This window comes from Staurois parvus, unplaced genomic scaffold (assembly GCF_062004578.1).
Source record: "Staurois parvus isolate SC_StPar_1 unplaced genomic scaffold, SC_StPar_1.0 ptg000764l, whole genome shotgun sequence".
Taxonomy (NCBI): Eukaryota; Metazoa; Chordata; class Amphibia; order Anura; family Ranidae; genus Staurois; species Staurois parvus.
In genome coordinates, this window is record NW_028318560.1 from 158577 (window position 1) to 185932 (window position 27356).

At 41.3% G+C, this 27356-nt stretch overlaps 1 protein-coding gene across 1 annotated transcript; it reads left to right on the forward strand.

Moving 5' to 3' along the window:
• Window positions 1–21994: 21994 nt before the first annotated feature.
• LOC149444906 (lysophosphatidic acid receptor 6-like) lies at window positions 21995–24015 on the forward strand. Its single transcript, XM_089654401.1, has one exon. The coding sequence runs from the start codon at window positions 22045–22047 to the stop codon at window positions 23002–23004; it is 960 nt and encodes a 319-aa protein (XP_089510527.1). The 5' UTR covers window positions 21995–22044; the 3' UTR covers window positions 23005–24015.
• The last annotated feature ends 3341 nt before the right edge of the window (window positions 24016–27356 follow it).

Below are 27356 nucleotides of genomic sequence, written 5' to 3' on the forward strand. Positions count from 1 at the left end.
GAATGAGAAGAATGAAAAGAAGAATGAAAAGAAGAAGAAGAATGAAAAGAAGAATGAGAAGAAGAATGAAAAGAAGAATGAGAAGAAGAATGAGAAGAATGAAAAGAAGAATGAGAAGAATGAAAAGAAGAATGAAAAGAAGAAGAAGAATGAAAAGAAGAAGAAGAATGAAAAGAAGAATGAAAAGAAGAAGAAGAAGAAGAATAAGAAGAAGAATCTTTTCATTCTTCTCATTCTTCTTTTCATTCTTCTTCTTCTTCTTTTCATTCTTCTTTTCATTCTTCTTTTCATTCTTCTTCTTCTTCTTTTCATTCTTCTTCTTCTTCTGAGGATGAGGATGAAGAAGAAGAAGAAGAAGTAGGATGAAAATAAGAAGAATTCCAAGCCGGCAAAAAGTGTATCTGCAGAGCTCCGCTAAGTGTATCTGCAGAGCTCAGCGGTTGAAACATTGTATCTATTTGTTTCCATTTATGGAAACAAATAGATACAATGTTTCAACCGCTGTAAATGTGAATGTCAGAGAACTGTCAGAAATAGAGGAGCTCTGCAGATACACTTAGCGGAGCTCTGCAGATACACTTTTTGCCGGTTTGGAATTCTTCTTATTTTCATCCTACTTCTTCTTCTTCTTCTTCATCCTCATCCTCAGAAGAAGAAGAAGAGGATGAGGATGAGGATGAAGAAGAAGAAGAAGAAGAAGTAGGATGAAAATAAGAAGAATTCCAAGCCGGCAAAAAGTGTATCTGCAGAGCTCCGCTAAGTGTATCTGCAGAGCTCCGCTATTTCTGACAGTTCTCTGACATTCACTCCATACAGCGGTTGAAACATTGTATCTATTTGTTTCCATTTATGGAAACAAATAGATACAATGTTTCAACCGCTGTAAATGTGAATGTCAGAGTGAATGTCAGAGTAAGAAATAGCGGAGCTCTGCAGATACACTTTTTGCCGGCTTGGAATTCTCCTTCTTCTCATCCTTCTTCTTCTTCTCATCCTTCTTCTTCTCATCCTTCTCCTTCTTCTCATCCTTCTTCTTCTTCTCATCCTTCTTCTTCTTCTCATCCTTCTTCTTCTCATCCTTCTTCTTCTTCTCATCCTTCTTCTTCTTCTCATCCTTCTCCTTCTTCTCATCCTTCTTCTTCTTCTCATCCTTCTTCTTCTTCTCATCCTTCTTCTTCTCATCCTTCTCCTTCTTCTCATCCTTCTTCTCATCCTTCTCCTTCTTCTCATCCTTCTTCTCATCCTTCTCCTTCTTCTCATCCTTCTCCTTCTTCTCATCCTTCTCCTTCTCCTTCTTCTCATCCTTCTCCTTCTCCTTCTTCTCATCCTTCTCCTTCTTCTCATCCTTCTCCTTCTCCTTCTTCTCATCCTTCTCCTTCTTCTCATCCTTCTCCTTCTCCTTCTTCTCATCCTTCTCCTTCTTCTCATCCTTCTCCTTCTTCTCATCCTTCTCCTTCTCCTTCTTCTCATCCTTCTCCTTCTCCTTCTTCTCATCCTTCTCCTTCTCCTTCTCCTTCTCCTTCTCCTTCCTCATCTCCAAGGGCATTTAAATTAAAGGTACAGTGTTCTGCACTAATATAAAGGCTCTCTGAAGCCTAGAAACCCTTTTTATAAGTTGAATTCGTAGCGAATAAATTCGCATCGAATCGAATTTCTTCCTCAAATTCGGCGAATCAGCCGAATCGAATTTTTGAATAATTCGCTCATCTCTAATTATTATTATTATACAGTGTTTATATAGCGCCAAAAAGTTTGCTCAGCGCTGTACATTATAGTGGGAGACAGTACATTTATTTATTTATTTATTTGTTTATTTATCGAGTTTATATAGCGCCAAAGGGTTTGCTCAGCGCTGTACAATAGAGGGGGGGACAATACATGAAACAGAACAGTAACATCAAACAGTACACAAGGGGTAAGAGGGCCCTACTCTTTCGAGCTTACAATCTAGGAGGGAGGGGGTAGAGGCACAGGAGGAAACGGCTGTGGGGGATGGAGTGGTAGGAGGAGCGGCTGTTAGGTGAGGGTGGGGTAGGCTTCCCTGAAGAGGTGGGTTTTCAGGGAGCGCCTGAAGGTGAGGAACAGTACATGAGACAATACAGTAACAATACAATACACGAGGGGTTTGAGGGCCCTGCTCCTTGGAACTTACAATCTAGGAGGGAGGGGATAGTGGTACAGGAGGAAATGGCTGTGGGGGATGGAGTGGTAGGAGGAGTGGAGGAAATCGGCAGTTAGGTGAGGGTGGGGTAGGCTTCCCTGAAGAGATGGGTTTTCAGGGTGCACCTAAAGGTGAGGAGGGTAGGTGACAGTCTGATGGATTGGGGTAGTGAGTTCCAGAGGATGGGGGAAGCCCTGGAGAAGTCCCGGAGTCGGGCATGGGAGGAGGAGACCAGGGTGCTAGAAAGTAGGAGGTCTTGTGAGGAGCGAAGAGTGCGGATTGGGTGGTATTTGGGTATCAGGTCGGTGAGGTAGTTTGGGGCAGTGTTATGAACAGCTTTGTACGTCAATGTTAGTAATTTGAATTTTATCCGTTGGGCAATCGGGAGCCAGTAGAGGGATTGGCAGAGGGGGGTGGCGGATACGGAGCGGTTGGTAAGGTGGATGAGTCTGGCCGCAGAATTCAGGATAGACTGAAGCGGGGATAGCCTGCGGTGAGGTAGGCCGGTGAGGAGGGAGTTGCAGTAGTCGAATCGTGAGATAATAGGGGAGTGAACGAGTTGTTTAGTAGTGTCTGGGGTTAGGAACGTACGTATTTTGGAGATGTTGCGAAGGTGGAGCCTGCATGAATTTGCCAGCGATTGGACATGGGGCTGGAAGGACAGATTGGAGTCTAGAGTGACACTAGGACTTTGGCTTGCGGGGTGGGACTGATGATGGCGTTGTTGGTCATGATGGAGAGTTTGGGGGGGCGCAGGCTGGGGGGAAAACTAGGAGCTCGGTTTTGGAAAGGGTTAATTTGAGGAAGTGGAGTGACATAAAATCTGATATGTCGTTCAGTAGGTGGATGATTCGGGTGGAGACTGAAGGGGTGAGACGAGGGGTAGAGAGATAGATTTGCGTGTCATCGGCGTAGAGATGGTAGTTGAAGCCGTGGGAGTGTATCTAAAGATATAGTACCTGGTGCTCATTGGAACTGATGAAGTGGTTTCTAGAAGCTACAAAACATCTTCTACATTACACAACAAGTCCAGTTGAATGTTATTAAACTCTGTCTAGCTATCTTGGTCAATATTCTATGTTCTAACTGTAAAGGAAGACATGACACATCATGGTTTCCTCTCTCTACCGTTAATTTGACGTGTTTTGTTGTCGACTTCCTATAGTGTCATTTTACACAATAGTTTTGCTCTGTATTATCAGGATTTACATAATCTGCTCAATACTGCATGTCTATTTCTGTTCTTCATTACTATGTGTACCTTTTATATACTTTGATAATTATTTTATTGAAAATAGACTGCATCTGAAATTTAATACAGACAACCCCCTTTCCTTATAAAATTGCCAACACCACGTTAACCACTTGAAGTCCAGAGGATTTACCCCCCTTAATGACCAGGACTCTTTTTGCTACTCGGCGCTGCACTAATTCAACTGATAATTGCGCAGTCATGCAATGCTGCACCCAAACTAAATTTACGTCCTTTTTTTCACACAAATAGAGCTTTCTTTCGGTGTAATTTGATCACCTGTGCGCTTTTTATTTTTCACGCTATAAACAAAAAAACGCCCAAAATTTTGAAGAAAAACAATATTTTTTACTTTCAGCTATAAAAAATATATAGTAAACTCAAAGTTGGTTATAAATTTAGGCCCAAATGTATTCTGCTCCATGTTTTTGGTAAAAAAAATCCCAATAAGTGTATATTGATTGCTTTGTGTGGAAGTTATAGCGTCTACAAACTATGGTATAGATACTGCAATTTACACCATTTTTCTGCTATACAGCGCTGCGCTAGTTTAATGGACAATTGCGCGGTCATGCAATATGGTACATAAATTAAATTTACATCCTTTTTTTCCCCACAAATTGAGCTTTCTTTCGGTGGTATTTGATCGCCTGTGCGGTTTTTATTTTTTGCGCTATAAAACAAAAAGGCTGACAATTTTGAGGGAAAAAAAACAATATTTTGGACTTTTTGCTATAAAACATGTCCAGTAAAAAAAATGCAAAAATCAAATTTAGTCATAAATTTCTGCCAAAATGCATTCTGCGACATGTTTTTGCTAAAAAAAAAACCCAATACGTGCAAATTAATTGGTTTACGTGAAAGTTATAGCGTTTACAAATGGCGGGAAAGATACTGAGATTTTTAGGAGTTTTTTTATACTAATAATGGCGGCGATCAGCGAATTATGGCGGCGATCAGCGACTTATGGCAGCGACCAGCGACTTATGGCGGGACTGCGGCGGACATTCTGACATTGGGGGGTACTGACTTGGGGTCACTGACATCCCCAAAAACACTAATACAGTGATCAGTGCAAAAAAAAAAACACTGACACTGTACTAATGGCAATGGGGAGGAAGGGGTTAACTTTATTTTGCAGGGAAGGGTTATAGGAGTGAGGGGAGTGTTTTACTAGGGGGCGAGATGTGTACTGGGCGGGACAAGGCTGATCTAGAAAGTGAAACTATTCTTTCTCAATCAGCTCATCCTGGAGCTGACAGGGAAGTGACAGACAGCACAGCTACTGCAGCTGTGCACTCTGTCACCGTTTACTGCCGATCGCCGGGACATAGCCGCTAATGAGCGGCTGTGACCCGGCAACTGACCCGGCAGCTTTCACAGGCAAAACCACGTTTTAAAACGTGTGTTTTGTAAACAAATAGGGGGCGTCACGCCCACTTCGAGACTTCATCAGGGTCAATGATGAAGTCACGAAGTGGGCGTGACGCAACTAGTCGGTACGTGGGGAGGAGCTTCTTGGAATCGTGGTGACATCATTTCCGGCGTGGGGGCCATATTGGTACACCCTGTGTATTACCCATGCAGTACACCCATAGCATGTGGTAGGAGGCTGGAAGATTCATCGTTTTGTGAGTGGAAATCTACTTTTTATACCTATTACCAATAAAATTACTGGTTGCACTATGGAGGGTCTCTGCTTGTGTCTTACTATGACCCTGGGAGGAGCTGGCTGCTAAACTGTTGGACGCTGGAGGAGGAAGATATTTTCTAGAGAGTGATCCATACTGATAGGATCGTGTGATCCTAAAAGCGTGCTGGCCCCTTGGGGTCTAAGGAAGGAGGTGAGGGGGCATTTTGGCTGTTAAGGATTGTCACGTGTGAATCACGTACACTGCACATAATTTTGCATGAAGAGTGGAGTGTGAAGTTCATCATTAAGCACAGCATCATCAGTATTATTATTATTAACTTTGGATTTTTTCTCGTATTTGAACTATCGTTCATTCCTTTGTGCACTTTTTGTGTGGCACTGTTTATTATTAGTATATATGTTATTATAGTATAGATTACTTTATTTTCACGCTTTTGCACGAGATATTCCCCATACATGCATGACACTGTATACGTATTGAGTATCTTGGATTTATTTTGGGGATTGAGTATATATTGTATTACGGTTCTATTAGATCAGTGGTTCTTAACCTGGGTTCGATCGAACCCCAGGGGTTCGGTGAGTCAGTCTCGGGGGTTCGGCGGAGGTGACCCACACCCGACTCATATGATTTGTGATGACATGCCCCGCTTGTCCATCATTGGCTGCAGGTGGTCACGCAACATCGCTTAGCCCAGTGGTCGGCAAACCGCGGCTCTTGTGTGCCGGGCGCCCGCTCCCCTCCCTCCTCTCGGGCGGCAGGGACTCAAATGCAATGATTGGCCAGTCTCGCTGCCACTCACATCCTGATAGCTAGTGATTGGCTGTCAGGATGTGTGTAGGCGGGGCAGCGTGACGAACGTGAGAGGAGCTAGGCTCCTCTCACAGTCCGCCCTGAAGACCGGAACGGCGCGGGAATACAGCGAGAGGAACGCGCGGAGCAAAGGTAAGTGAATTGACACAGGGGGGACTTGGGGACTTAATATGGGGGATGAATTAATATGGGGAATGAATTACTATAGGGGGGATGAACTACTATATGGGGGGTGAATTACTATATGGGGGATGAATTATTATACGGGGGATGAATTACTATATGGGGGATGTATTACTATGGGGGATGAATTACTATATGGGGGATGAATTACTATATGGGGGATGTATTACTATATGGGGGATGTATTACTATATGGGGGATGAATTACTATATGGGGGATGAATTACTATATGGGGGATGTATTACTATGGGGGATGAATTACTATATGGGGGATGAATTACTATATGGGGGATGAATTACTATATGGGGGATGTATTACTATATGGGGGATGAATTACTATATGGGGGATGTATTACTATGGGGGATGAATTACTATATGGGGGATGAATTACTATGGGGGATGAATTACTATATGGGGGATGAATTACTATATGGGGAAGGAATTACTATAGGGGGGATGAATTACTATATGGGGGATGAATTACTATATGGGGGGATGAATTACTATGGGGGATGAATTACTATATGGGGGATGAATTACTATATGGGGGATGAATTACTATGAGGGATGAATTACTATGGGGGATGAATTACTATATGGGGGATGAATTACTATATGGGGGATGAATTACTATGGGGGATGAATTTTCATACCGTTTGTTACAACATATCTTTGCGAGCAATCCTTTTCGAGGATGCTGGACATAAAGACGAAGAAAAGGAACAGACTTTGTTGCGAAAATGACATGAGAGTGGCACTTGCCAAGGTAATGCCGCGCATTTCTGAACTGGCCTCTGAAAGACAACAGCAGAAGTCACACTGATTTGCGGTAAATATTCATTATTTTGTTTTTGTGTGAAAATCATGTTTTAATGGTTTTGTTCTTTGTTCTTAATGGTTTTGTTCATTTTGTGCACCTATGTATAAATATATACCTATGTTTTGAATTTTAAAAATCATATTTTATTTTTCCAATTAAGAAGGGTTCGGTGAATGCGCATATGAAACTGGTGGGGTTCAGTACCTCCAAAAAGGTTAAGAACCACTGTATTAGATACTAATTAGCGCTGCACTCATAATTTTTGCACTGTTTATTCACTTATTTTGGGTATAAGCTTAGTGTCAGCAGCTTATGGTTATAGGGTAGGAGTCCTTGTGAGCGCAGGAGGTTTTTTGTAATTAAGCCTCCTACACAGCTGTTTCTGTTTAAGTTAATGACTGTGTTTCAACCTAGATATGAAATTGATGATCATCTGATCTCATCATTCACTTGACTCTAATCCTACAAAATCCCAGTCTTTGGGCAAATGTACAAAGTGTGCAAGTGTAAGAATTGATGCTGGTTTGAAGCCAAAGGGTAGTCACACCAAATATGGAATTGATTTAGATTTTTTTTTTGTTCTCTCACTTTGAATTTTGTAAATTGATAAAAATAAACAATTAAAATACATATTTTTGAAAGCGTTCTTACTTTATAGCCTTTCTTAACACCTGCCTAAACCCTTTGCACAGAACTGTATATGTATAAAACTTTAATCCTTACGCAGATAAAAAATGGAAAAAAAAAACAGATCCCAATCAAGACATTGTAGGCAAAGATATACAAATAAAATAAACCATACAAAAATAAAAAAATGGAAGGGAGAGGGGGGTATTTTGGAGAGAAAGGGAGGAGGGAAAGGGACGGGGGAAAAGGGCGGAGGAGGTGGAAGGTAATGGAAGGAAGAAAGAAAATGGAAGGGTTTTGTGGAAGCCTAGGGTTCCTCCAGACATTGCTAGAGGTTCATTGAGCTGTGGTTGTATGACATCCCATCTGTTGATGCCTGCATATTTTCAGGTCCAGCAGTACTTGACAGAACCAGCACCATGACACTGATGATCTTTTTAGCTATTAGGGTGGCAATATGACTAGCATAAGAAGGGTTGCATTCCTCCTTTTGACCACTCATTTAAGGGGCATCTTTGCCATTAACCCAGGGGCATATCCACCACGAGGCAAACAAGGTGTTTGCCTAGGGACAGCAATTGTTAGGGGGACGGCACCGCCCTCCCCCAAAGAAGGGACCCTTTGAGCAGCGGCAGACAGCAGGAAGATCGATGCGGGGGAGGGCAGTTGCAGAGCGACGATCATGCACCTCTCCCTCCAGCAGCGAACAAGCCAGGACCAGGGGACAGCCTGGAGCAGGGAGAGAAGCAATGAAAGAGCCCGGAAGAGGTGAGCTGTGTTGTCTTCTGTGGGCTCTCCCTCCTGTGATCCAGCAGATTACACTGACACTGATCACTGACAGATCGTATGGGACTGCACACACCTCACCCCCCCCCTTTCTGCTGCACAGAGATAAGCAGCCCTTGGAGAGGGGTGAGGGGTGTGTGTGTGTGTGGTCCCATTGGATCTGAGGGAGAGGGGGGGAGAGAAAGAAAAGGAAGAGGGAGGGAGGAAAGAAAGAGGGGGGAGAGGGGGATAAAGAGAGAGGGAGAAAGAGAGAGGGAAGAGAGAGGGGGGGAGAGAGGGGGAGAAAGAGAGAGGGAGAAAGAGAGAGGGAAGAGGGGGGGGGAAGAGAAAGGGGGGGAGAGGGGGGGAGAGGGGGAGAGAGAGGGGGGGCTAAGAGAGAGAAAGAAAAAGAGGAAGAGAGAAAGAAAGAGAGAGAGAGGAGGGGGGAGAGAGAGAGGAGGGGGGAGAAAGAGAGAGGGAGGGGGGAGAAAGAGGGAGGGGGGAGAAAGAGGGAGGGGGAGTGAAAAAGGGGGGGAGGGGGGGAGAAAGAGGGAAAGATAGAGAGAGGGGGAGAAAGAGAGAGGGAGGGGGAGAAAGAGGGAGAGATAGAGAGATGGGGGAGAAAGAGAGAGAGAGGGGGGAGAAAGAGAGAGAATCATATATACAGTGGGGATCGAAAGTTTGGGCACCCCAGCTAAACATTTGTATTAATGTGCATAAAGAAGCCAAGGAAAGATGGAAAAATCTCCAAAAGGCATCAAATTGCAGATTAGACATTCTTATAATATGTCAACAAAAGTTAGATTTTATTTCCATCATTTACACTTTCAAAATAACAGAAAACAAAAAAATGGCGTCTGCAAAAGTTTGGGCACCCTGCAGAGTTAATATCTTGTACTGCCCCCTTTGGCAAGTATCACAGCTTGTAAACGCTTTTTGTAGCCAGCCAAGAGTCTTTCAATTCTTGTTTGAGGTATCTTTGCCCATTCTTCCTTACAAAAGTCTTCCAGTTCTTTGAGATTTCTGGGCTGTCTGTCACGCACTGCTCTTTTAAGGTCTATCCATAGATTTTCAATTATGTTGAGGTCAGGAGATTGTGAAGGCCATGGCAAAAACCTTCAGTTTACGCCTCTTGATGTAATCCCCCGTGGATTTCGAGGTGTGTTTAGGATCATTATCCATTTGTAGAAGCCATCCTCTCTTTAACTTCAGCTTTTTCACAGATGGCATCAAGTTACCATCCAAAATTTGCTGAAATTTTATTGAATCCATTTTTCCTTCTACTCGTGAGATGTTCCCTGTGCCACTGGCTGCAACACAACCCCAAAGCATGATTGATCCAACCCCACGCTTAACAGTTGGACAGAGGTTCTTTTCATTAAATTCTGTGCCCCTTCTTCTCCAAACGTACCTTTGCTCATTCCGGCCAAAAAGTTCAATTTTAACCTCATTGGTCCACAGAACTTGTTTCCAAAATGCAACAGGCTTGTCTATATGTTCATTTGCAAAGTTCAAACGATGATTTTTGTGGTGAGGACATAGAAGAGGTTTTCTTCTGATGACTCTTCCATGAAGACCATATTTGTACAAGTATCTCTTTATATTGGAATAGTGTACCACAACTCCAGTGTCTGCCAGATCTTTCTGGAGGGATCGTGCAGTCAAACGTGGGTTTTGAATTGTTTTTCTCACAATCCTGCGAGCTGTTCTGTCTGATATTTTTCTTGGTCTTCCAGATCTTGCTTTAACTTCCACTGTTCCTGATGACTGCCATTTCTTAATTACATTCCGAACAGAGGATATTGACATTTGAAAACGCTTTGCTATCTTCTTATAGCCTTCTCCAGCTTTGTGAGCGTCAACTATTTTCAGTTTCAGTTTTCTAGACAACTGCTTAGAAGAACCCATGGTGCTGATTGTTGGGGCAAGGTCAGATGAGTCTGAGCTTTAAAAACTTTGAGCTTGACATCACCTGGTCTTCCCAGACGATGATTGCGAACAATCCATGACACTGGCAGGTCTCAGCTTTGCAAAGGGGGCAGTGCATGCTATAAATTCTGCAGGGTGCCCAAACTTTTGCAGACGCCATTTTTTTGTTTTCTGTTATTTTGAAAGTGTAAATGATGGAAATAAAATCTAACTTTTGTTGACATATTATAAGAATGTCTAATCTGTAATTTGATGCCTTTTGGAGATTTTTCCATCTTTCCTTGGCTTCTTTATGCACATTAATACAAATTTTTAGCTGGGGTGCCCAAACTTTCGATCCCCAATGTACATACACACACTTATTGAACTCTCCCGCTCTCTCATTGGGAGGGGGGGGGCTCAAAATTTTTGTGTTGCCTAGGGCAGCACAAAATCTAAATACACTACTGCATTGATCCCCAATTAATTGGATTTAGTAAGGAAAATTATCTTAGAGGTTCATCTAGACTAAAAAAGTTTACGAACTGCTGCTATAGAAACACATCTGGTAGCCCTGTGAGCTACATTTAGGGTTCCCAGTCAAAAGGAAAAGCTTTCAGTTTAGTCTCCTCTGATGGAGATTGGTGCCGACCATCTGGTGCCATAGTGGTTTTGAACTCTGAACATTACTACAATGAGGCCCTCGGACAATTGCCGAAGAAATGACTTACTACATATTAAAAGAGGATCCCACGCTGGCCTATAAGCAGGAACTTGAGGACATAGTTAGCGAAGCTGTTGTAGTGAGTATTTTACCCCAGACATGCTTCAGATATTAGTCCTAGAAGTTCCAGTAGCACCAGTGTTCCATCTTCTCCTAAAGACTTACAAAGAGGGAACTCCATTGTTGGAGCATTGGGTCCTTCATTGAACCTTTAGGGGATTTGCAAGCTCTGGTGACCATAATGCCTACTTATGTAGGAGACACCAATCATGTGATCCAAAATATGGACTATATGGTATAGGAAGTGGACAGTATGTGGTTTATGTTTATGTGATGTCAGCTCCCTGTATTCCTGTACACTATAATTTGGGATTGGAAGCCTTACAACATTATTTGATTTTATACACCAACTATTTCTTGGAATTTAAAATGTTCATTTTAGAGGCAGATCACTTTCTTTTGACACACAAATATTTATTATTTGATAGGGTTTTTGTATCTCCAAAGATATGGCACATTCATGGGTGCCAAGTTCACACCAATTTATGCCAACCTATATATGGGCTGGTGGGAGTCTGGTCTGGAGATGTGAACTTGTTCACAGATTAAATAAATTTTTTTCTCATTATATTTACGATCTTTTATTTAGGGGGAAAGAGACTCTGCGTATTAAAGTATTCTTTAAATATTTGAAAGGTAATTAATATCATTTAAAATTTTGAGGGGAGGAACAGTGGAAGCTGATCTCCACTACCTCTGTCCTTAATGCTGACATTCGTCATCCTAGTCATGTCACAAGGGCCATACCAGGGGCGGACTGACTATTTGGAAACTCGGGCACTGCCCGAGGGCCCTAGGTCAGTAGGGGGCCCCATGAGATGCCCCTGGTACCTTTTTCATAGGCTTTTTTGAGTTTGGGCAAGGACACAGGGGCCCTATGATCCCCTGTTGCCCGGGGGCCCCATGAGTTGTCAGTCCGCCCCTGGGCCATACACAAGGGTCAATTTATTAGGACCCAAAAAAACTGATTCACCTTGGGTTTGAAAAAAAAAGCAAATGTCTTGGAAGGGAGATTAATGGAGCTCAGCTATGATTGGTATGTTACCCAGAAGGCATATCTTAATGCCAGAGACACTCCACAAGAGGTTTTATTGAGTGGAGATAGAAAATGAGATGAGAACAAATAAACTAAAGAGGAGCCACAATCTGTTGTTTTTTTCCTCCTGTTATGGTTTCGAATTTAATGGCTGAAGATCTATTGTTTGTAGATAGAGGAAGAGAAGCCCTGTTGTCAGCAATTCAGTTTGTGGCCAGGAGGAAACCAATTATAGAAAGTGTGATATCCCCTAACTTGTTTTCCTCTAACAAAAATATGAGCACATGGTTGTCAACATTTGCTTACCTTGGAGATTCTCATATGATGAAGGCATAAAAAAATGAGTTTAATCCAAAAAAGGGAAACCATTAATATTAGGTGTAATCAGGGGTGGACTGACCATTTGGAAACTGGGGCACTGCCCGAGGGCCTGGGGTCAGTAGGGGGCCCCATGAGATGCCCCTGGTACCTTTTTCATAGGCTTTTTTGAGTTTGGGCAAGGACACAGGGGCCCCATGATCCCCTATTGCCCGGGGGCCCCATGAGTTGTCAGTCCGCCCCTGGGTGTAATCACCTAGTCATAAATAATCTCCGTCTCGCCCAATGTATGAATTTTAAACCAAATAACATATAGAAAAAAAATTAGCAGCTGACAAGAGCAGACCTGCCATTAAGTGGTAAATTACAAATCCTATGCAGAGTAAAGATCACTAAATTAGTGAGTACAAATAGTATTTATTTAGATCACATAGATCATGAAAAAGGTAGACATTTTAACATGGGGAGCAATATTCAATCATCAAAGTAAAATAAAAAAAATAAAAACAAAAAGACGTTCTGCGTTCTTCACTTAGCTGCATGTATAATTAATGACCCAGGCAAGATGGGCAAGGACTACTTCTGCATTCATCGATGGAAAGTCCATGTAGAAAATCCAGGTATAGGTGCATATCTGAATCTGTATCCTTTTCAATTCCTCTAACAAGGTAATATAGGCTTGTATATTATAGTTCCTGGAAAAAAATGAATAAATTACTGACATAAGCCACCTTATGATGTGAACTATCCATTAAGAAGGTAATAAGAAGTCAATTGGTTGTTATTTAGGATTTATATTGAAGCAGGTGGCTTATGTCAGTAATTCAGCTTATTCAGGGACTTTACGTATTCATTGTTCATTCATTTATTCATTTTTTCCAGGAAGTATAATATACAAGCCTTTATTACCTTGGTAGAGGAAATATATTTAAAAAATATTCTTCCCAAATATATTGCCATGTATTTGAAATGCTACAATTTTGGCCATATTCAATATATTTCAAAGTATATTTCAATAAATATATATATATATATATATATATATAATTATACAGGATTTATATAGTGCCAACAGTTTGCACAGCGCTTTTAAATGTAAGGGAGACGGTACAATTACAATACATTTCAGTACAGAAGGAATAGGAGGGCCCGGCTCGTGGAGCTTACAATCTATATACTGCATGTTGAAATGTGGTTTTATTACAAAATATATGAAACATATTTTTAAAAATACATTTCACATATACTGTATGTCTTTAAAAATAAAATATACATTTTTTTGAATGCATTTACAAATATATGTAAAAATATATGTTAAAATGACTTTTTTATATGTTAAAAAAATCTGAAGAATATATTTAAAAAAATATATATTTTTAAAAATATGTTTTTTTTAAATATATTCTTTACATTTTTTTTTACATATAAAAAAACTAATTTTAACATATACTTTTACATATATTTTGTAAATGCATTCCAAAAATGTGGATTTGTATTTTTAAAGATATACAGTATATTTGAAATGTATTTTTAAATATATTTTTCTTATATATTGAAATGAAAACGCATTTCAACATGCAGTGTGTGTATGTGTAAATATATATGTATGTGTGTATATATATATATATATATATGTATATGTGTATATGTGTATCCTAGATTGTAAGCTCGAAAGAGCAGGGCCCTCGAACCCCTCGTGTACTGTTTTGTTTCTGTATTGTCTCATGTTCTGTCCCCCACTATAATGTACAGCGCTGAACAAACCTTTTGGCACTATATAAATACTGTATAATAATAATAATAATGTGTATATATATATATGTGTGTATATATAAATATATATATATATATATATATATATATATATATGTATAACATATATTTTTACATATATTTTTAAATGCATTCCGAAAAATGTAGATTTGTATTTTTAAATAAAAACTAATTTCAACATACAGTGTATGTATATATGTATATTATTTATTTAAATATATTTTGAAGTATATTGAATACGGCCAAAATTGTAGCATTTCAAATTTTTTTAAATATATTGTTCACATTTTTTTTTTTAACAAATAAAAAAGTTATTTTAACATATATTTGCTAATGCATTCCAAAAATGTAGATTTGTATTTTTAAAGACACACAGTATATTTGAAATGTATTTTTAAAAATATTTTTTATATATTTTGTAATAGAAACGCATTTCAACATACAGTATATATATATTTATTGAAATATATTTTGAAATATATTGAATATGGCCAAAATTTGTAGCATTTCAAATATATGTCAATATATTTGGGAAGAATATTTCTAAAATATATTTCAAATATATTTTTCTTCCATGTGGACCACATGAGATTTCTTATGTATAAAAAATTTCTTATTCAGGCTTCCCCCATTTCTATGAGTAAGCCCTGTTGAGTGAAACGCGTTAAAAGGGGAGGTCCTACAGACAAGGGCTGTCATTGTAGTTGCATGTGCAAATAAACCTAGCATATTCGCAATGCAGTGGATTTTTTCTTACATGAACTGATACATCATGCATTTAATGATGATCAGTTGCATTCGTTTGTGTTTTAACCTGGAGTTGATCTTTAACCCCTTGGTGCGGCGCCTACCGGCCCTTTAAGGGTTTCAGAAGCCAGAGGCGGGGTTTTAGGGTCATGTGACTGCCGTGATTCGCCGTCACGGCGGTCACGTGATCGGGAAAGGTCCCAATCGAAAGAAGAGATCGGGACCTTTCCGTGAGTACCAGACATGTGTGCTGGGAGTTGCGCTCTCAGCACATACGTTTTTCTTAATTGCACGCAAATGTGCGGCCGCTCGGCGTGTAGGCCCAGATGCCTGGAGGCCGCTCATTTGCATGCGGGCTGCGTGAACAGGTTAATCTACCTTACCTATTTACTAGTCAATTAGGGCTCGTTCACACCATGGTGCAGAGACGTCACTTTTCCTTCACTCGTTCTGCAAGGACACAACAAAATCAATTGTTCTCTGTTTGCACTTTTCACACCGCCACACTGACATCACATGCGGATTTTGTCTGCACAGGAATCTGTAACGTGTATAAAACTCAATGAAACGCACTTGAAAACTGATGTCTCTGAAAGTGAAATCTGCATGTCAGTTTCCATCAGTTTTCATGCACGTATGGCGTGAACGAGGTCTTACCGAAATACGTTTCAACTTTTTGTCCTTCAGAGCGCACTTTAACCACTTCCATACCGGGCACTTTAAAGTACTGCCTTATGTTGGCCATGCACTATACAATCTGATTGTACTGTCTCTATACAATCTCTTTTAGATTTCCCAAAACTATATAATATGAGGACAAATGATCCATTCAATTAGTATCAAATCCAATCAGGTAAGCCCATGCACTAGTTAACCACTTCATGTCCGGACACTTTTACCCCCTTCCTGTCCAGGCCAATTTTCAGCTTTCAGCGCTATCACACTTTGAATGACAATTGCGCGGTCATGCAACACTGTACCCATATGAATTTTTTAGCATATTTTTAAGACAGATAAAGCTTTATTTTGGTGGTATTTATTCAGCACTGGGATTTTTTATTTTTTTTTTTTGCTATATAAATGAAAAAGTCCAAAAATTTTGAAAAAAGTGTTTTTCTTATAAAATTTTGCAAATAAATAATATTTCATCATAAATCTTGACCAAAATGTATTCAGTTATCTTTTTAGTAAACCCCCCCTCCCCCAAATTAGTTAATAACCAAAACTTATAATTTTTCCAAAATATTTTTGCTGTGCAATTTTTCTTTTTTTTCTTAGATCACTCTAATTCTTTTGTATATAGCACCCTGCCCCCATTGTTTTTTTATACCTGCATTTTCTTCTTGCTTGCTGTTCATCCAATCTGGAGAAAGTGGAACTAAAGACAAGGGAGGGTAATAAGGCAAAACAGGTGTAAGGACGCTACCCCCTCCCTCAATTACTGCTTCACCTGGTGCTCAGACCTGGAAGCTGACGATACCCCGCAGATCAGGATAGGAACAGGAATGGCCGGGACTCAGGATAACGTCCAACAGTATACTTCTTTATTATGGAAACATGTACATAACTAAAACATCAAACATAGTTAGTCTGGCTGAAAAAAGAAAAAAGTACATCCAGTTCAACCATAGAAAAAAAAAAAAAGTTATAATCCTATACCCACAGTTGATCCAGAGGAAGGCAAAAAAAACCCCAGCAAAGCATGATCCAATTTGCTCCTGCAGGGAAAAAATTCCTTCCTGATCCCCCGAGAGGCAGTCAGATATTCCCTGGATCAACTTTACCTATAAATGTTATATCCAGTTATATTCTGTGTATCCAAGAAAGAATCCAGGACTTATAAATCAATCCACTGAGCTGGCCAGAACCAACTCTTGAGGGAGTCTATTCCACATTTTCACAGCTCTCACTGTGAAGAAACCTTTCCATGTTTGGAGATTAAATTTCTTTTCCTCCAGACGTAAAGAGTGTCCCCTTGTCCTCTGTGATGACCTCAGGGACATCTTTTGGACAATTAGTCTTTAGGCATAGCTGAGCCATGACTAAGGACTAATTGTCTGAAACGCGTTGGCTGTTTTAGCTATGTACATGTTTCCATAATATGGAAGTATGCTATTGGACTTTATCCTGAGTTCCGGCCATTCCTGTTGCTAAGGGAGGGTAATAACCACTGCCATCTGCTTCCCATTGAGAAGATTTCCCTTCATTTCCTGTCCCATAGTCAAAACAAGAAGTGAGATGAAATCAGTCCAAAGTGAGGGAATCCCTGGTTGTCACCAAAGTCAACACAACTAGTGTCCCCATTGGAAGATTTCCCCTCTATTTGTGTTCTGGTCACTTTAACTCTAGGTGATAATAGTAAAAAGGACAAATAGAGAGAATGAATGTCCCTAGTGGGGGCACAGACAGCAATAAAAACCCGACAGAGATTCTCATTCCTCTTGACTCTATCCAAAGCTAAAAGTTATACTTTAACCACTTCAAGTCCAGACACTTATACCCCCTTCCTGCCCAGGCCAATTTTCAGCTTTCAGTGCTGTCGCACATTGAATGACAATTGCGCGGTCATGCAACACTGTACCCATATGAATTATTTTGCATTTTTTTGAGACAGATAAAACTTTATTTTGGTAGTATTTATTCCCCACTGGGATTTTTATTTTGTTTGCTATATAAATGAAAAAGTCCAAAAATTTTGAAAAAAGTGTTTTTCTTATAAAGTTTGCATATAAATAATCTTTCTTCATAAATCTTGGCCAAACTTTATTCAGTTATCTTTTTAGTAAAAAAAAAATAACCCAAATTAGTTTATAACCAAAAATTATAATTTTTCAAAAAAAAAATGTTTTACATTTTTATTTTATTTTTTATATTATTATTTATTTATTATTATTTTTTTAACATACTGTCACCCTAGCAATACAGTGTCACCATAGTGACACTGTACTACTTGTGGGGGGTGATGAAGATTTTTTTTTCTATTTTTACACTAATTGCTTTTACACCCATAAAGGCTGCAAAAAGCAATCATTTCTCTTTCTCTCTGGCTGCATTCTTGCAGCCATTGAGAAATACTTTGTGAGCTGTGATTGGTCACAGCTTGTCACATGGTACAAGGCTGTTGTGAATAGCCTTGTACCATGTGATCTCTGTGATCTTTCACAGATTTCACACGTAGTAAGCAATGATGTCAGAAGTGACATCTTACTTACTACTGTTGGCCAATCACTGGTCACATGATCGGGACCTCACACAGAGGTCCTGTACAGCGATCGGTGTTCACGCGCTCCCAGAGAGCGTGCACAATCCAAAATGGCGGGCGCCATTTATGAACGGCAACCCGCTCCTGCATTGTCACCATCTGGCCGTTTATATACAGCGGCCGGACGGCAAGTGGTTAAGGACATCATTAAAGTGATATTAAAGTCTCATTTTTTTTAAATTAAAATAATAAACATTATACTTACCTGTCTGGCACAGAGCGGCCCCTTACCTCTTCTTCTGGAGTTCCCTGCCAGTGCTGTCTGCTCCTCTTCTTCTCCGAATGCCCCCATAATGAGTTGTGTGCTGTGGGGACACTCATGTGAGTCCATTCCCAATCCAGGCTGTGTGCGTTTGTAGGCACACAAAGTGCGACTCGTCCTCCACCCCACACCCCTGCTCCCTCCTCACAGGATTTGACTGACAGCAGCAAGAGCCAATGGCTCCTGTGAGAGCAGGAAGAAAGGAGAGAGCAGAGCACGGTGCTGGATTTAGGGATGGGGGGTGGGGGGGATAGCTAGTGGAAAGCAGAAAATGCATTAGGGTAAAAAAACCTTTTGAGTTTAGAACTACTTTAACCTAACATCTCCATATGTACCGGGGCGGACTGACCATTTGGGAACTCGGGCACTGCCCAAGGGCCCGGGGTCAGTAGGGGGTCCCATGAAGTGCCCCTGGTACCTTTCAAAGGCTTTTTTGGGTGTGGTTCGAGTGTGGGCTAGGACACAGGGGCCCCATTATCCTCTATTGCCCGGGGGCCCCATGAGTTGTCACTCCGCCCCTGATATGTACAGTAGTGTGGCGAATGCTTGTCGGATGTAGACAATCAAACTGTGGAGGGTCTCTGTAGGTGATCACTGAGGCTGCTGGATGATTGGCAGTGACACATGCAACATTGACCATTGGCTCATGCAACAAAAGAGATGCAGCAAATGAAAAAAACAAATTCCCTTTCGTGATGAAATGGAGAGACCAGTGATTGTCAAAAATGTGAAAATAATTAGGCTAATTATTGTAAGACGTGCCCAGATCTTGGCTGTGTATGCCCACTCTTAGTAATCTTTCTTCACATAGTTGGCTCAAACCACCCGACTTACCAGTGGACACACCAGTTTGCATAAGGCACAGGTTAAAGTGCTACTAAAGGATCTCATATTTCTTTTAAAATAACAAACCTACAAGAGGGCACTATGCTCCATATCTGGTGGAAATGTCCAGTAGTGAATAGATTTTGGATCCGAATGTTTAACTTCATTTACTGGGTAAGAGGAATTAACATTTGTAGATCATCGGAAGTCACTTTATTTCATTTGCTCCCAGCTGACACTCCCAAGAAATCAACTAAATTAATTCTTCATCTCTTATTAGCGACACGTATTACCATACAGGGGCGGACTGACCATTTGGAAACTCGGCACTGCCCGAGGGCCCGGGGTCAGTAGGGGGCCCCATGAGATGCCCCTGGTACCTTTTTCATAGGCTTTTTGGAGTTTGGGCAAGGACACAGGGGCCCCATGATCCCCTATTGCCCGGGGGCCCCATGAGTTGTCAGTCCGCTCCTGTACCATACTTAGATGTTGGAAAAAATGTCACCAGCACACCGAGGATCACCAATATGGGTCCAAAGGTTTTAATAAACCATCACATAGTTACAGCAAGGCAACGTTTCGGAGTCTCGCAGGACCCCTTCATCAGGCATGTGACACGCCTGTCACATGCCTGATGAAGGGGTCCTGCGAGACTCCGAAACGTTGCCTTGCTGTAACTATGTGATGGTTTATTAAAACCTTTGGACCCATATTGGTGATCCTCGGTGTGCTGGTGACATTTTTTCCTTGCTGATTTTGTTCGGTTCCAGCCGACGGTCACTGCAGCACCCACTCATACACACAGCCATTTTTTAACGCAGGAACGTGTGCGTTTGGATCATATACTTGCATACTTAGATGTTGGAGACAATCATCAATTCCACTAGACGGGGTTAAACAAAAACTTAATTGGATAATGATAAATGATAAACTTACGAGCATCGTCAATAATGATACTTCTAAATCTGAGGTTATGTGGGAACCATGGATCAGATATATTTCTATTATTTAATAGAACTACATCTGACCCTGTCTTTCTCTCTTTTTCCTTTTCTCTCTCCTTTCTTTTTTTTTCTTCTTCTTCTATTTTTAATCTTTTTTTGTTTTTTTTATATTGTTGTTAAAATATCTATATGAAACTGCCTATGCGTACTGACTGATGGAACATTTGTTACCCTATGGGGATGGTGTTTCCTGTTTACAACATCACCGAATAATGTTTTCTTACGTGCCTGTATATTTTATAAAAAATATAAAAATGTTTGTTCACCCCCAACTCACCATGCAGGTGGGTAATGTTTCTATTTCTGTGTATACCAATTTTTCAATAAAAATATTGAAATCTAAAATAACAAACCTGTCATACTTACCTGAGCCACATCCAGGGGCGGACTGAGCATTCGCACACTCAGGCACTGCCCGAGGGCCCGGGGTCAGTAGGGGGCCCCATGAGATGCCCCTGGTACCTTTCATTGGCTTTTTCATAGGCTTTTTTGGGTGTGGGTGAGGACACAGGGGCCCCATGATCCCCTATTGCCCGGGGGCCCCATGAGTTGTCAGTCCGCCCCTGGCCACGTCTATGTGTCTGTGAGAAAAACAGAGCGTGCTCCCTTCTCACTGGCTGTGACTGACAGCAGCGGGAGCCAATGGGAAGGGAGAGACCCAGGAGTAAATAACCTTCGGCCTTTACAATCACTTTAGGGTGAAAGTTTTTTGGTTGTTGTAAAACCACTGCGGATCAATAATAGATTATTTTTTTTAGAAATTAGATTATTTTTTTAGAAATGGCATAATACACTCATATTGCAGATGTGATTGGTATTCTGGGGAGAACTGAGAACTTTTATCCTAGGAGACGAACACTACCACCTGGCCATGGATGGAAAATGGACCACATAAAAAGTGCAGTGCTACTGTAGTAGTGTTCATTGTGACAGGGATGAATTGTAACTGATATAGTACTTTGAGCTAGACCAGATGACTGCGGCCCCTGTGAAAATGATATAGACGCACCTAAATACAATACAAAATAAAATATCATGCCATCATTACAGATAATGCTTATCATTGTTTTAGCATTGACTGTCTAGGCGGGAACCCTGAGCTATATAACGCCCAACACCTTTCCACTCTGGGTTCTGAATAATATCTCCTCTCCATATCAGTAGCCCAACATATATTTGTATTGACCTAAAGGGGAAATGCCCCATTGCCCCAAATCCAGTCTTCTACTGGTATTCTTGCAGGTGAAGAATGATAAAAATCAATGAGGATGGGCCTTCTGCATGTTTAAAACCACCCATAAACATGAGATGGCAATTGTTTCATCCATACAGGGTCGGACTGACCAGTTGGAAACTCGTGCACTGCCCGAGGGCCCGGGGTCAGTAGGGGGCCCCATGAGATGCCCCTGGTACCTTTTTCATAGGCTTTTTTGAGTTTGGGCAAGGACACAGGGGCCCCATGATCCCCTATTGCCCGGGGGGCCCATGAGTTGTTAGTCCGCCCCTGCATCCATACCAAATATCTGGAGCCAACCACTGTGCCAGGTCATGGTTGTACAGACACAATAGAAAACCTTTTCCAGCCACCATTAATTAAACCTGTTGCGTTGCCGTACATGGGCAAAATACAGGTTCACTTGAATGCATCAAGAAGGTAGCTAGCAGATAGGAGATCAATGGAGACACCTTGAACAATATGTTGGAAGGAATAGAGATGTTGAGCTACTAAGAGACTGATCATAGTGGAGTACTCTAATGGCTTTTTTTTCTCTAGGTCTGAGGAAAAAGGACAGCTCAACCACATCCTTCTGAAGTATAAGAAACATTGATCACTTCTGGAACACAAATGGCTAACAGCAGCAACTGCTCTGAAGTCAGCCCAGCTGTGTACCTGAGTGGGTACTCAGTCATTGCCGTACTGGGTCTAATCTTCAACATGCTTGCCATCTATTTCTTGTGCCACCTCCCACAACAACGATCCCCCACGACTATCTACATGAAGAATCTTGCCTTTGCGGACCTCTTATTGGTGATCACTTTGCCTCTACGCATCTATGGTTACACCCTCTCAAATAATTCATCGGATCTAACCATTTTGCCATGTAAAATCGCTGGTTCGTTTCTCCTCCTCAACATGTATGGCAGTATCTTCTTATTGACCTGTATCAGCTTTGATAGATGTTTGGCTGTGTGCTATCCTCTTCGTTCCCGACGTCTTCGTCAGAGTGCATGTTGGATTTGTGCTGGTGTGTGGCTATTCAATATAGTTGCCTGTTTCGTGTTTCCATTGCTATCTGTTAATAGCCCCAACAACAGCACTGAAGCCTTCATTGGAAACTGCCTTCATGGGAAACCACCATTTGTTACTAAGCCAATCACCACCATAGGATCTCTTACGACTGGTTTCATAATTCCTGCTGCAGTCATTACATTTAGCTCGGTGGCCTTGTTGAAAGCGATGACACATAGTCAAGTGGTTCAAGAAGGGATGATTAACAAGGTGAAAGTTGTTCGTATGTTGACTGCCAACATATTAATCTTCCTGCTTTGCTTCCTCCCCTATCACACTGTTCTGCTCATCTATCAGGTTAAAAAAGAATCCTGCTATCTGGACAAAGCCTATGGTATCACTCTACTGGTAGCCTGCACCAATACAGTTCTTGACCCATTCTTGTATTACTTTACATCTGAGACTATGAAAAATGTTGTGAAAGAAGAAATGAAGGTGGGGAAAGCTAGATTCATTGAGTTGTCTGAACTGTCAATTGAGAAACATAAACCAACGGCCTCAACAGCGTTGAAATAATGATACGTTTATCTTCAACAGATCGGTAAATGACAAGCTATGTGTCGGAAACTCAACTGAGGTTAAATGGGACAGACAGATAAACCTCATACTAATTTTGATCCACCACTGCTTTGGCTTGTCTCCTAACTGACTAGACCTCGCCACCACAAAATCATCCTTTACGTGACTTTGAAGATTTTTGAAAAGGTGGAAATTGAGACTTACTGGAAAAGTGATTGCATAATATTTTTATTTAAGAAAGGAACAGCAATTTTCAGAAATTGTTCAAGATGGATATCTTAAGTAGCATTAAACTTTAAAGCTAACCTGTTCTAAGAGACGCATGGGGGGGGGGGGGTAGCATTACTAACTTCCTTGTGAAAATGTCAGTTGTTTGTCTGTTACGTTGACTTTTCTGGTTTTAATATTTTTTAATGGCCCAGAACAAGTACACCACCACCACACCACCAAAGTTTGTGGACATCTGACAATCACATCTGTATGTGCTTGTTGGCCAACCCATTCATAAACACCTATAGCAACCTCCAATCTTCAGAAAGGCTTTTAGAAACATTTAGGAGGGTGTCCATGGAAATTCTTGCCTACCCAGCCCTAAGAGCATTTGTGAGGTCAGCTAGTGATGGTGGAAGAGAAGACCAAGCTCAAAATCAGTGTTCCATTTCACACAAAAAGTGTTCAGTAGGATTTATTTCACTTTAAAAAGTATTCATACCCTTTGAAATTTTCCACATTTTGTTATGTTACAACCAAAAATTTAAATGTATTTTATTGGGATTTGATGTGATGGACCAACACAAAGTGGCACATAATTGTGAAGCGGAAGGAAAATGATAAATGGTTTTCAAACTAAATCTGTGAAAAGTGTGGTGTACATTTGTATTCAGCCCCCCGGAGTCAATACTTTGTAAGACCCCCTTTTGCTGCAATTCCAGCTAAAAGTCTTTTTGGGGATGTCTCCACCAGCTTTGCACATCTAGAGAGGGACATTTTTGCCCATTCTTCTTTTAAAAATAGCTCAAGCTCTGTCAGATTGGATGGAGAGCGTCTGTGAACAGCAATTTTCAAGTCTTGCCACAGATTCTCAATTGGATTTAGGTCTGAATTTTCATTGGGCCATTCTAACACATGAATATGTTTTGATCTAAACCATTCCATTGTAGCTCTGGCTGGATGTTTCGGGTTGTTGTCCTGCTGGAAGCTGAACCTCCGCCCCAGTCTCAAGTCTTTTGCAGACTCTAACAGGTTTTCTTCTAAGATTGCCCTGTATTTGAACCCATCCATCTTCCCATCAACTCTGACCAGCTTCCCTGTAACTGCTGAAGAAAAGCATCTCTACAACATGATGCTGCCACCACCATGTTTCACGTTGGGGATGGTGTGTTCAGGGTGATGTGCAGTGTTAGTTTTCTCCCAAACATAGCGTTTTGCTTTTAGACCAAAAAGTTAAATTTTGGTCTCATCTGACCAGAGCACCTTCTTCCACATGTTTTCTGTGTCCCCCACATGGCTTCTCGCAAACTGCAAAAGGGACTTCTTGTGGCTTTCTTTCAACAATGGCTTTCTTCTTGCCACTCTTCCATAAAGGTCAGATTTGTGGAGTGCAAGACTAATAGTTGTCTTGTGGACAGATTCTCCCACCTGAGCTGTGGATCTCTGCATCTCCTCCAGAGTTCCCATGGGCCTCTTGGCTGCTTCTCTGATGAATGCTCTCCTTGCCCGGCCTGTCAGTTTAGGTGGACGGCCATGTCTTGGTAGGTTTGCAGTTGTGCCGTACTCTTTACATTTTTAGATGAGGGATTGAACAGTGCTGTGTGAGATGGTCAAAGCTTGGGATATTTTTTTTTTAACCTAACCCTGCTTTAAACTTCTCCACGATATCCCTGACCTGTCTGGTGTGTTCTTTGGCCTTTGTGATGCTGTTTGTTCACTAATGTTCTCTAACAAACCTCTGAGGGCTTCACAGAACAGCAGAATTTATAATGAGATTAAATTACACACAAGTGGACTCTATTTACTAATTAGGTGACTTCTGAAGGCAATTAATTCCACTAAATTTTAGTTAGGGTTATCAGAGTAAAGGGGGCTGAATACAAATGCACGCCACACTTTTATATTTTTATTTTTCCTTCCACTTCACAATTATGAGCCACTTTGTGTTGGTTTATCACATTAAATCCCAATAAAATACATTTAGGTTTTTGGTTGTACCATGACAAAATGTGGAAAATTTCAAGGGGTATGAATACTTTTACAAGGCACTGTAGGTCAGGGCTGTATGAAGGCCACTTGAGTTTTTCCACAGCAACCTCGTCAAACCATGTTTTTATGGAGCTGGCTTTGCATACAGGGCAAAGTCATGCTGGAACAGAAAAAGACTTTCCCCAAACTGTTGTCACAAGGTTGGAAGTGCCAAATTGTGGAAATGTCATTTCAACCCTTTACTGGAAACATTTGAACTCAATTCTTTGAAGAGGTGTCCACAATCTTTGACCATATAGTAGGTATGAAGGTCAGAAATCCATTCTCCAACTTTGGGTCATATGGTGTATGGAGACCATGAAAGACAGAGAAAAGTCAGACATCCTTATCGGCTTACATGTTTCAGGCAAGTGGCTGTAAGTGTTGTAGCATGAATGTCAGCATAATAGCCAGACAACTAGTCTTCTAAGACAAAGAGGCTAGTGATGGTAGCTTCCATGGTTTTCTCATTACAGATTTCCTTGAACGTCTTGGGTACATAGTGGTGCTGTTGTTTTTATTTTCTTTTTGCAATTTTAAAGACTGCTGGTTTTATTCAGGACCAAAGTCACCAATAATCAGAATCCATCTTGTGGTGGTGTGAAAATCCACAAGTAAATTTTGACTGGTTGCTCTATGTCATTGGACTTTCCATTGAGTGCTCTTCTTCTGGCACTATAAACTGAACAAGCATCTTTGTGACTCTTGGGAAACAGACTTGGGCCAATGTTAAAATGTTTAGACTGCACTCCAAAGAGGTATAAATGCATAATTTGAGTTGCATATTCTTTTAAAAATTACTTAAAAGATAATTACATCTAATTTTACTAACATTAGTACCTGAATCTGCCTTGTCCTAGCCTCTTCTCATGCCCTACACAGCAGCACTCAGACTGATAAGTGGAGAAATTCTGGTTTGAAATCAACTTTAGGGTAGTTCCCACTCACATGTAAGATTCATTTTATTATTTGCACATTATATCCTGAAGATTTTATTATTTATGTCATAAAGTATTTATGTATTGTTTTTGAATAAAGCTTTTTTAAAAATGTGTTATCAATTGCATGGAACTGCACTTTGAACTGGCATCAAAGTGCAATTGACCCTGCCAAGTCTCTACACAGATCCTAACACCAGAAGAACTCCGCTGGACCATGTCTCCTACATTCCTTCTGTTCTAGCGCTGCAGCCTCTGTTGTCTTTGGTGTTTAGATGCCGTTCCTAACCCCAGAAACCACTAAACAGCTCATCCACTCCCTCATCATATCACGACTCGACTACTGCAACTTCCTTCTCACTGGCCTGCCTCACCGCTGGCTATCCCCGCTTCAGTCGATCCTGAATACGGCTGCCAGACTCATTCACCTTTCCAACCGCTCCATCTCCGCCACCCCCCTCTGCCAATCCCTCCACTGGCTTCCGATTGCGCAACGGATCAAATTCAAAATCCTAACACTGACGTACAAAGCTGTCCACCATACTGCCCTGAACTACATCACTGACCTAATATCCAAGTACCACCCAGCACACACACTCCGCTCCTCACAAGACCTCCTCTCTAGTTCCCTGGTCTCCTCCCATGCCCGCCTCCAGGACTTCTCCAGGGTGTCACCCATACTGTGGAACTCCCTGCCCCAACCCATCAGATTATCACCTACTCTCCTCTCCTTTAGGCGCACCCTGAAAACCCATCTCTTCAGGGAAGCCTACCCCACCTCCTGCTAACTTGCCGACCTCCTCCACTCTTCCTACCACTCCATCCCCTACAGCTATCTCCTCCTGTGCCACCATCCCCTCCCTCCTAGATTGTAAGCTCGAAAGAGCAGGGCCCTCGATCCCCTCATGTTTTGCATTGTATTGTTATTGTTCTGTCACATGGTCTGTCCCCCTTTGTAATGTACAGCGCTGAGCGAACTATTGGCGCTTTATAAATACTGTATAATAATAATAATGTGCAGTACTGGGACAAGTTGTAGTGCCCAGGGCAAGAATGTGGAACTGCACCCCCTCTCCAAATGTTAATGCATGCCATACAATGGGTTTACTGTCCTGTGTCCATTGTCTGTTTCCTTGCTCCGCTGTGCCCAGGGCAGCTGCCATTCCTGCCCAT

Excerpts from the sequence above, each read along its gene's own strand:
- LOC149444906 (XM_089654401.1), top strand. The coding sequence starts at position 22,045 with ATGGCTAACAGCAGCAACTGCTCTGAAGTCAGCCCAGCTGTGTACCTG.